Here is an 11733-nt window from a genome sequence, read left to right as displayed (position 1 = left end):
TAAATTACAATATTTGAACTAACTTACCTTCGAATCAAATACCTCTAATGGTGGGGCTAAAAGTAAACCCTCATTTCTCTCGTTATGATGGTTGTCTTCTGCTCTTTTTTCTTAAAGCAAGGAAATAAAAAGATGCTGCAGTATGTGGAGTAGATGAATAAATTCTTAATGGAAAAAGTAGAGGGCATTCCCACATTTCTATCGAAGAAGCTAATCGTAATACTGACGCTTGGTGACTTTAATTTTTTTCTTTTCCCTTTTATTTGGCTCTGGGTGAGGGTTAAACACAGTTAGATTTCAGTTCAAACACTGCCAAGGTGTTTCAAAATTAGTTTGTTGTGCAGGTATTGTGAGTGAAATGGCTGATAAAAACATCTCTTCAGATGCAATAAAGCTGGCATGCTCGTTGTTAGGGCTTACTTATTTCATCTATCTTATTAGATCAGATGCACAGCAAGCTTACAAAAAGCGGGCACACTGGATCCCTGGAAACGCTTTCATTTTGAGCGCCCTCACAATTCAAGTTCTGTCCTACCTCGACACCTCCACTGTCAGCATTTCAGATACGCCCAATTTTAGCGAGATGGCATTGCTGCTTGGTAATCATCTCCTAATTGAAAGTGAAAGGCTCATAATCTGTGTGTTCATAGGATACTTACTGCCTGGAATGGCTCGCCCTGGCTCCGGAGGCCAGTGGGGAGATATCTCTGCCTTGGTCATCACTTTGATAACTGATATCGGCTCCGAGCTCTACTTTCTTCATAGGAGCAAAGATCTTTTCCGACTCCTCACCGAGCAGAAAACCGTCCAAAAGATAGACTATGATTATAGATTTGAAATGGCAGAAGTATTCAAGCAGCAACCTTCAATTCGAACATGGTTCATGGTATCCAGTGGGGGTATATTGGTATCTGTTATATTACTCATCCTTTTCTTAGGGTGCGCCATTGTTGCAGGGAACACTATTCGAGGAATTCTTTCTCAAAGGATTTCGGCGGCTCTTTCGACTGAGAAGACAGAAAAAAACTCATGGAAATGGATTGAAGAAGAGGTGTTCAAATCGTGGATCTTGGCTCGTTCGTGCCGCCCCGAATATGTCATATCGAGGTCTGTGTTGAGCTCAGGAGCTGGCATGGTAGTCACTTTTCGTATTATTTTGTCCTTGCTCAAATTCAGTTTTGTGCAATATAAGAGTGTTGTTCTTCTTCGTGACGGGCTGGATGGATTGAGGAAGGCCAGATTGGTATTTCAGTACGGGTTCGTGTTAGTAGGGTGGATAGTCGTATGCTGGAGATGGATCACGGCCATTGTCTACTTTCCGAGGCTGAAGCACACAAGGAGATTCTTTGTCGTCGAGGATTTCTGGACAAGGGCCATCTCCCAGAAGAGATTTGGCTGGAAAATCTCTAATGCTTTGCAGAGAGAAAAGATTTCCAAGGAGAAATTAGCTAACCGTATCAGATTGCGTGTTTATCTGTGTTTGCAGCATTCAGTGGAGATTATTGTGGCAGGTTTTCTGATGGCTCTGCAGAGTATGGTGGTGTTGTTGGGCAAATTTTGTTGGGTTTTGTCGGAGATTGCAATCGGCAACAATTTCGTCCGTAGATGCGTTTTAGGATGCCGAGACCTTAATTTCTATAAGTACACGGCTGTTGAAGCTGCCAAGCATGACTATGACGAGTTTGGCAAGTACCGCCAAGTTTTGAAGCGGGTCTGCATGCCACAAGAAAGCGCAGCCAGTCTCTGGTTAGCCAGCAAGAAATCTATTCAACTAACGAAGGAGCGCATGGAAGCCGGATACAAGGACGCCAAAGAGTCGGCAGATTTGGTTGAACTAATCAGACATTACAAAATTTCAGGTACTGAAAGCGTTTTGAATGAATTTGAGTCATTGCCACTTGTCAAAGCTTATTTCCCCAATCTGGATAAAATGTGCTGGAAGATGACAGCTGTGTCTTATCTCAACATCATAGCTAAAATCTTTCCACGCTCTGAGGGTCTCCGCAGAAGCATCAAAATCTATGAACAGGCAGAGGATTTCATGAATTTTTTAGATACTGCAGAGATCGAAGCTGATGAAATGGACTTTCTAGACAGACTGGGGATGGAGGCCGATCAGATGAGCAAGGCTGCAGACGCGGAGTTCAAGATGCTGCAAAAAGATGTTTCTAAAGATAAAATTATAAATATTCCTACAGTGGAAGAGATTCGAAGGCTAAAGCTTTTCGCTGAGCAGGTTCTGACAAATAACAAGTTGCTTGAGAAAGATGCGGATGCTGATGGTGTGGAGTTACAAGACTCCAAGGACTTGTTGAACATAGCGCCCAGCTACAGCTTGTTCAGGGTGTGCAAGCACTTACTGGATAGTCCTGATGGCGATGCGATGGATTTGGGGGACCTGTGGGATAAAATAGAAGCTAATCTACGTAATCTTTTTGCTCATTGCGTTTCACAAGTAGCATATAAGCTGGTAAATAACTGCAGGGATTGGGCAAAGGAATTTGATGAAGATAAAATATGGGATGCAGTTTACACAGCAGGGAAGGTGAAGTGGGTGTTCGAAATCTGCGAAGTGGATACTCCACAGCCAGCTTGAGGAATGGCAAGAGCCCACTTTGTGTCCAGCTTTAGGAATATTCGAAATGTTGTGATCTATCCTCTTTAGTTTGCATTTTATGTTGCTTGAGTGTGCCATTCGTGATGTAACTGTAGAGAAGTACAGCTTATTTTGATGCTGTGTGCTTATTTTGTATGGGTTTTGAAAAATAGTTGTTAGAATGCTCAAAATTTTATCCTATCACTTTACTGTAAAGTATATCAGGGAATTGCAGTCTATTGCGTAAGGATATTGTTGGACTTCATTCTTATAATTAGCGTTCATTGCAATCTATATCATTGACAAATGAATTGGGATTTGCCAAGCATGTACAAGTACCCAGTGTTAGAAACATACGAGATGTAAATCTTAAGTTTCTTTTAAATTCCCCCCTCTTTTTGTTCATATATTCTGCTAGAAGTGATTTTGTTACGCAAAGTGACAGCGTTACAATTAAGTTTTGTCCTAGCGAGTTCATCTTTTAATTAGAATCTCCTTTTTAAAAGAAAGGGAATTCTGCCCTCTCTTTAGTTATCTTACAATTTATCAAGAAATTCACATATCCCACTATTTAAAAAATTGAACATTGTAAAATCGTTACAAACTTTGACGAGCTGGTCTATGGGATTCTGTTTAAAATAGATTATCATAGAAAGATATAAAAACATATCAGATAATTAGGGTAGTTAAAAGAAGTTTTGAAAAAAAAAGTTTTATTTAGAAATAATAATTAAAATAAAATTTGTTTTATTTAGATACAATAATTAGAAGTTGGAGAAGTACTTCTTTTAATAGAAAGTTAACATGAAATAATGTTGTTATCATTTGTGAATCTTCATTTTATAAATGATTAAAATTTAAAGTATTTTAAATACTAAATTAATTGAAAAAATAATGAAGAAATCTACAATAAAAACACAATAATTTATATGAAATATACAATATATGTTTACAATTTATTATATAAATTCACATTATTAAAAATGCTTTTACATTATCTATATGTTAATTAGTATCATGAAAATATGACAAATATAAAAGAAAAAAATATATAAAAGATTAAAAAAACCATTATAAATAATTATATTTGAATAAAAAGATCCTAATAATGAATCCCAATATGATCATATTCAATCTTTGATTGCTTTATAATATAATCCCATGGTTATGTTGTTGCTCAAGTGGGATAGTAGACTAAGCATATGGAATCACATGATAAGCATAATTGCTTGAGGTTAAGAGACTAGTGTCACTTTGCAAACACTCATTAGATATAGAAAGTAAAATGATCCATGATTCATGAATGAATGGTAAAAAAAAGGATAGAATAAAACTATAATAAAGCTTCATCAATTAGAGTATCTCAAAAAGTGCATGCATTAGCTCAATATTTCATCATCAACATGCATATGAAATGTGAAGAAAATAATAATAATTATTGATATGCATTTTTATGGTGTCTATTCTTATCACTAATAAATTCATTAATATGAAATTTTTTTATATATCCATTTTTATCACCAATAAATGCACAAATCAATGAATATATAATAAAGCATAGGATCTCAAAAAATCATGATATGTACAAACTTTTTCAACATGTGTGCCACTAAGATTTGTTAGTTGAGAATATAAACATTGTTTGCAATATCATGTGATAGAGAAACTAGATCACCAATACCAGTTAAATTGGCACCATTAAGATGTTCACTAGAAAAACCATTAAGAGGCAAGGATGAAACACCAACATCAATTGCCTCATTTTTTGAAAATTTCATTTTTCCCACCTTAAGCCTAAAACTCCAGTTCATCTGTCATTCCTCACCTTGACATGTTCAATTAGCATTTATAAGTTTTATTTACTATCAAGTTTGCATCAGAGCTTTGTACCTAGTCGGCAAGCTAACATGTTCCCAAACCTTTTCCTTTGGGTGCACAAGTTGAAAAAATACTTGACTGGCCAACATTCCTCAAAATATTGTTGGTTTTCAAGATGTATAAATTCTTATATTTGATCAATCAGGAGATCTTGGAACCTATGTATTCTTCACTAGTCTGGTTCAGTAGTTCAATATTTTACCAACCACTCAACTCAAAGAATTTCTAACTCTCGAGACATTGTATTTGTGTGACTTTAGCCAATTCAGTGTATTTATATCCAATAGAAGATAAAAGACATGAGTTCTTAAAAAAAAAATGGGATCCCGTTTCCCTTTTTTTAAAATATATATTTTTTAAAAACAAATTATATATACATGAAATATAGAATTTAACTATAAGTCACATTTCCCTTTGTCTTTTTACTTTCTTATACTTTAAGTTATATTTCATGTATATATTGGTAGGATGTTTGAGAGTGGTTTCAGATCTTTAGGAGTTATAATGCAAATTCTAGATTTTAGAAGATCTTATAAATTGTGACATCACAGGACCTATAATGTCATAATAGGTTCCATTGTGACATAATAGGTTCCATTGTGACATAATAGGTCCTATTGTGACATAATAGGTCCTATTATGTCATAAGACCCCTTGAAAGGACCTATTATGACATTATACCTCTTACTAGAACCTATTATGACTTAAGACCCCTTAAGAGGACCTATTATGATATTATACCCCTTAGTAGGACCTATTGAAGGGTATTATGTCATAGTAAGACTGATTACGACATAATAGGACCTATGATGACATAATAGCTTCTATTATGTCATCATAGGTCCTATTATGACATCATAGGTCATACTCATATCATATCATAAAACCCCTTAAGAGGACCTATTATGAATTTATACCCCTTAGTAGGACTTGTTAAGGGGTATTATGTCATAACATGACCTATTATGTCATAATAGGTCACATTATGACATAAAAGGTCCTTTTGTGTCATAATAGATCCTATTGTAACATAATAGGTCTTATTATGTCATAATAGGTCCCATTGTGACATAATAGGTCCTTTATGACATTACACCCCTTAGTAGGACCTATTAAAGGGTATTATGTCATAATAGGGTATTATGTCATAATAGGACTAATAATGACATAATAGGATCTATGATGATGTGATAGGTCCTATTATGTCATCATAGGTCCTATTATGACATCATAGGTCATATTATGTCATAAAACCCTTGAAGAAGACCTATTATGACTTTATACCCCTTACTAGGACATGTTAAGGGGTATTATGCTATAATAGGACCTATTGTGACATAATAGGACCTATAATGTCATAATACGACCTATTATGTCATAATAGGTCCTTTTGTGTCATAATAGGACCTACTGTGACATAATAGGTCCTATTATGTCATAATAGGTCCTATTATGTCATAATAGGTCCTATTATGTCATAATAGGTCCCATTATGACATAATACGACCTATTATGTCATAAGACCCCTTAAGAGGACCTATTATGACATTATACATCTTACTAGGACCTATTGTGACATAAGACCTCTTAGTAGGGCCTATTATAACATAATAGGATCGATTATCACATAATAGGACCTATTAGGTCGTATAATGTCATAAGACCATTTAAGAGAATCTGTCATGTCATAATAAGTCCTATTATGTCATAAAACCCCTTAAGAGGACCTATTATGACATTATACCCCTTAGTAGGACCTGTTAAAGGGTATTATGTCATAATAGGATTAATAATGACATAATAGGATCTATGATGATGTAATAGATCCTATTATATCATCATACGTCCTATTATGACATCATAGGTTATATTATGTCATAAAACACCTTAAGAGGACCTATTATGACTTTATACCCCTTACTAGGACATGTTAAGGGGTATTATGTCATAATAGGACCTATTGTGGCATAATAGGACCTATAATGTCATAATACGACCTATTATGTCATAATAGGTCCCATTGTGACATAATAGGACCTATAATGTCATAATACAACCTATTATGTCATAATAGGTCCCATTGTGACATAATAGGTCCTATTATGACATAATAGGTCCCATTGTGACATAATAGGTCCTATTATGACATAATATGACCTATTATGTCACAATAGGTTCTATTATGTCATAAGACCCCTTAAGAGGACCTATTATGACATTATACCTCTTACTAGGACCAATTATGACATAAGACCCCTTAGTAGGACCTATTATGACATATGTAGAGAAAGATAAGTTGTTGAGAGAGAGAGAGATGGTACATTTAGAGATAGATAGAGAGGTATATATAGACAAATATAGGTAGGTAGGGGTAAGGGGAGGTGTATAGAGAGAGTGTAGATAAAGAGTAAAGAGTTAAGGATGTGAGAGAGAGGTAGAGACATAGTTTTAGATTTTGGGAGAGAGGGGACAAATTGAGATAGGGAGGTAGAGAGCAAATAGAAGGGACATAAAATTAGAGAGGGGATGAGGGAAGGGTGAAGAGATAGAGGGAGAGAGAGATGTTGTTAGGGAGGGAGTGAAAGGTATGTAGAGAGAGATAGATAGTATATGTAGAGAAATAAAGGTAGGTAGGGAGTAAGGGGAAGTTTAGAGAGAGATGAGATAAAGAGTAGAGAGTTAAGTATGTGAGAGAAAGGAGAGAGTGAGATAGAGAGGTAGAGAGGAGATAGAGGGGCGATAAAATTTGAGGGAAGGAGGGAGGGTTAGAGAGAGAGATCTCGTAGAGAAAGATAAGTTGGTAGGGAGAGTAACAAAGGTACATATAGAGAGAGAGAGAGGTATATATGTAGAAAAATAGAAATAGGTAGGGAGTGAGTGGAGGTGTGTAGAGAGAGAGGAGACAGATAGCAGAGAGTTAGGGATGTGAGAGAGAAAAAAGTGAGATATAGAGGTAGAGAGAGGATAGAGGAAGATTTCTATGGAGAGAGATGAATCTAGAGCTCAAGAAAGATAAAGAGAGCTAGAAAATGCTAATAGGAGCCTGCTGATTACTGAATTTGACTAAGTATAAAAATTTATAAGATCTTCTAAAATATAGAATTTGGAAAAATCACTCCTCGAGATTTGAAATCTTTTTCAAATATTGCCTATTTAGATATGGAGGGAGATGAGTCTAGAGATCAAGGAAGATTAAGAGATTGAGATAAAAAGAGTTATCAAATATTGATCTGTTGATTACTGAAATTTGACTAAGTGAAAATTTATAAGATCTTCTGAAATCTAGAATTTGCATTATAACTCCTAGATATTTGAAACCACTCTCAAACATCCTGCCAATATATACATTAAATATGACTTAAAGTATAAGTCACATTTCATGTATATATAGCTTGTTTTTTTTTTTATAAAAAAAACTAACTAAATTTTAAAAAAAAATTGAAAAAAAGGGAAATGGATCCCATTCCGTATTTTGTTTTAAATGGGATCCCATTTCTTAGATCTAAGCTTGGGATCTCGATGCTAAAGAGGATCCCATTTCAAATTTTGGCTCAGGATCCCGACGTGGAACAGGATCCTGTTTCGTTTCTCATGCGCTACGTGTGATTTGCCATTTTTTTCTAAGTGTAAAACGTCCACACTAAGTGGACACAAGTTTGTGCACTTCCCCTTTAAAATTCCTTCTAACATCTCCTCAAAGACTTCATAACCCGATTTCAAAATTCACTTGGTTCTTGGAACAATGGCTTCCAGAATGCACTTATCACTTGAAATTACAAATGTGACATCATCTTTGTATTTCTGCACAATGGATTTAGGAATACTTTTCTTGTTATGCATCTTAAGTTGAAAAATAAAGAAGAATGTTATAAAACCTTCTTCTTGCACATTATAATCTTGAAATCTCCTCAAACAATCTGTAATTTAATGTGCCACCAGAATGTCCTGTAACCAAATTACTTTCCCAATTCTAAGAATCTCCTATAGGAAGTAAAATAGGATGCACGATGCTAGGGTTCCATATTTAAATGGATGCTTCTTCTCTTTTCTTTGCTTCAAGTTATCAAGAAACCACTGTTTTAGAATCTCGCAAAAATCATAATCTACATTTTTCTCCACCATTTCATAGGCCATATTGACTACTATGGCTGAAATTGATTTTTCTTAGTTGGTGTAGTAAATTTTGTTCCCAATCATCATTGATTCATACCATACGATAGGGTTTGAAATAGTATCAAACTTCACAGAAAGCCCATCATAGATTGCATTGGTCAAGTTTTCAACCTCTTTATTCTTGCACTCTTTGGTGTTGGAATACCACCTAAGCTGCATAGTCCAGTTATGACCCTCATCACATCCTTGGAGATATGAAATGATTCTTCGAGCCATATGAATTCATCATGAAAATGCGTCATTATCATTTTGATCAATTTATTGTCAAGATAGAATTTGGGGAATTTGTTCCATACATTTAACCTTTTGTCAACTAGGATTTGATATTCTAGCTTAATTTCGAAATTGTCTAGTCCATAATTTCTATAATTTCCCCTGGGCATATTCTTCCAATTTTACATGGATATATGCCCTAATTTCCTCACTCAATAGAACTCCAAAGGGAATGCTTAATTTCTATAATTCTACATGGATATATGCCCTAATTTTTTTATTTGTTCTCTCATCTTTCTAATGCATTCATTTTCTTTCAAGTCTCTATTTTATTTCTCAAAATTCTGAAGGTCTTCAAGAGTAGTCATATGATCTCCATTTTTATCTAGATATCTATCCTAATCTAAAGTAGACCTAGGTACCATATGTTCAACTTTCTATATCTCCTTCAAGTTATTAGACTCTTCTAAAAGACCTTGCTCAGATACCGATTTTTGAACATCTATAATACTGAGAGGGGAGGGGTGAATTAGTATTCCCTTGAATTAATTAAAAAATTTGAACAAACATCCATATAAAATAACAAAATTGTAGCAATAAAAAGAATAATAAACATAAGAAGGTACACCACTTGACACCAATATTTATACGTGGAAAACCCAATATGGGAAAAACCACAAATAGGATTAGCTCTCAATATTATGTAATTGGTTATATGGTACAAAAATGGCTCACTAGCAGATGGAATCACTGTCCAAACTATAATGACTCGCTGTAAAAGAATGGGTTAAAGCCAATATTACAAAAATTGAACTGTTATAATTGCATCTATCATATGCATGAGATATAGTTCTAGTGAGGTGCATAATCACTTTCAAATTCACTGTTCATAATCACTTTTACATTCACTGTACAAAAACACAAAAAATGATGTAAAGATAACACTCTAATCATCATTAAGAAATTGAATATATATCGAATAAGTCTCCATGAACTCATCTTAGCTGGAGTGAAGGTTATCCCAAAAAACTTTTACATGCTATTGCTAAGAAATGATCTTATCATATCGAAGATGTTGGCCAAAACACAAAAAAACTTTCTCCTTAACTAAAGGAATAGATAGGATCACTAAAGCTAATATATAACTAATAATTCTGGAGGAAATTCGGTCAAAAACTTCATACTGCACTAATTTGAAAGATAGGGTACTTCATTACCAGACCCGTAACTATACCGCAATAAAATATCACGACTTGAAATCTCGAATGTAGATGTTAGATGAGATATACAACATGATACTAGAACCTTACAAGAACATCTCACATAAATGAGTGATGTAGACCCAAAAATAGAATAGGTCAGACCTAAGTGAGTACCAGAGCTTGTATAACTTGTGCCGAAGTATGCCAGACTCATGTTGTCGAATCATAAAAACATCGATGACTTAAATGCAAATATTCTAACATTTTATTCTTATTTTAATTCCACAATCACTTTGAAGTTTCAAATTTGCAATAATATTTATTTAAAGTTCATATTGAAATCTTTATTCACCTTGTGTTTCAACATTTGGTATCAAAGCTAATGGTTATGTTGAGGAAGGGACTCTTTTCTTTGTAAGTGTTGAAGGTTTTTTGATATGGTGGGAGCTTTTATTTTGTGGGTTTTTTATAAATTTGATAAAGGTTACATATACCATGGCCTCCACATGTCGTCAAGATATTCAGAAATTAAATGGGTTTGTTTATGAGATGTGGAAGTTGAAAGATGAGGATCTCCTAGAAGAGAGATATTAGTGGTTGTTAGTTTCATAAGAAAAAAATCTAAGGATTCTTCCTTGATATATGGTGAGTGGAAAAAGTTAGACAAGAAGGCATGAGGAATCATTTGATTGTATCTTTCTAAGTTTTTCCTCCTTAATATCTCTATAGAAGACATTGCAAACAAGCTATGGAGGAAAATAGGTGATATCTATCAAACTAAGAGTTTGTCTAACAAGATTTATTTAAAAAGACATTGTATTCTTTGAAAATGAGGGATGGTGATTATGTTGCAGAAAATTTCAATGCTTTATTTTAATTTTAAGTTATCTTGAATCAATATATATTACTATCGGAGATGAAGATAAATGTATTTGTCTACTTTTCTCTTTGCCTAATTCTTTGCAAAAATCTAATTATTGCCATAAGTAGTGGTGGTGCAGAGTGTAAGATGGACATTGTGATTCACATACTTCAAAAGGAAAAAAGGGCCTAAAAGGGATAAAAAGAAGGATAAGTCAAAAGGATGTTTAAGGTCCCCCAAAAACAGAAAATTGAAGTGTTAGAATTGTGGTAAAAGAGGGCATGTGAAGGAGTGTAGAAACAAGAAAAAGAGCATTGATACTTCCATAGATAAGTCCTAAAATGATGGTGGTTTTGGTACTTAATTTATTTTAGCTAAATATACTAGTAATGATGCTTGTCTTGTTTATTTAGGTGCTGCCTACCATTCGAATCCTCAAAAGAAGTGGTTTTTTGAGTATAAAGGATATGATGGAGGAGAAGTTTTTCTTGGTGATAACACCTTAGTAAATATCATTGGCAAAGGAAAGACCTAAATTTGTGTTTCAATGATGGGAGGATTGTTGTCATTGATAATGATTTACCTATTCTAGATCTTGTAAGAATTTAACTTTTAGTTTTCAAGTTGAATGATTCTAGAATACATGTGACATTTGATAAGTTTGGTTGTAGGTTGGTAAAGGGAAGTTTAGTTATTGCTAAAGGTTCTCAAACAATGACCTTTTTTAAGATACATGTTTATACTCTTTGTAATTTAACTTTTGTAACTAGGACTGAAAATGCATCTATGTTGTGGCACCATAGATTGGG

At 34.2% G+C, this 11733-nt stretch overlaps 1 protein-coding gene across 1 annotated transcript; it reads left to right on the top strand.

Moving 5' to 3' along the window:
- The first annotated feature begins 358 nt into the window (after positions 1-358).
- Positions 359-2596, top strand: LOC131074446 (uncharacterized). Its single transcript, XM_058011074.2, has one exon. It carries the CDS (start codon positions 359-361, stop codon positions 2594-2596), a length of 2238 nt encoding a protein of 745 aa, XP_057867057.2.
- Positions 2597-11733: the final 9137 nt, after the last annotated feature.

This window comes from Cryptomeria japonica, chromosome 3, assembly GCF_030272615.1.
Source record: "Cryptomeria japonica chromosome 3, Sugi_1.0, whole genome shotgun sequence".
Lineage (NCBI taxonomy): Eukaryota > Viridiplantae > Streptophyta > Pinopsida > Cupressales > Cupressaceae > Cryptomeria > Cryptomeria japonica.
The sequence above is the reverse complement of the archived record's forward strand: the minus strand, read 5'-3'. Positions and strand labels throughout refer to the sequence as shown.

Bases quoted from the DNA above. Each gene is read 5' to 3' on its own strand.
- LOC131074446 (XM_058011074.2), top strand. From the start codon at position 359: ATGGCTGATAAAAACATCTCTTCAGATGCAATAAAGCTGGCATGCTCG.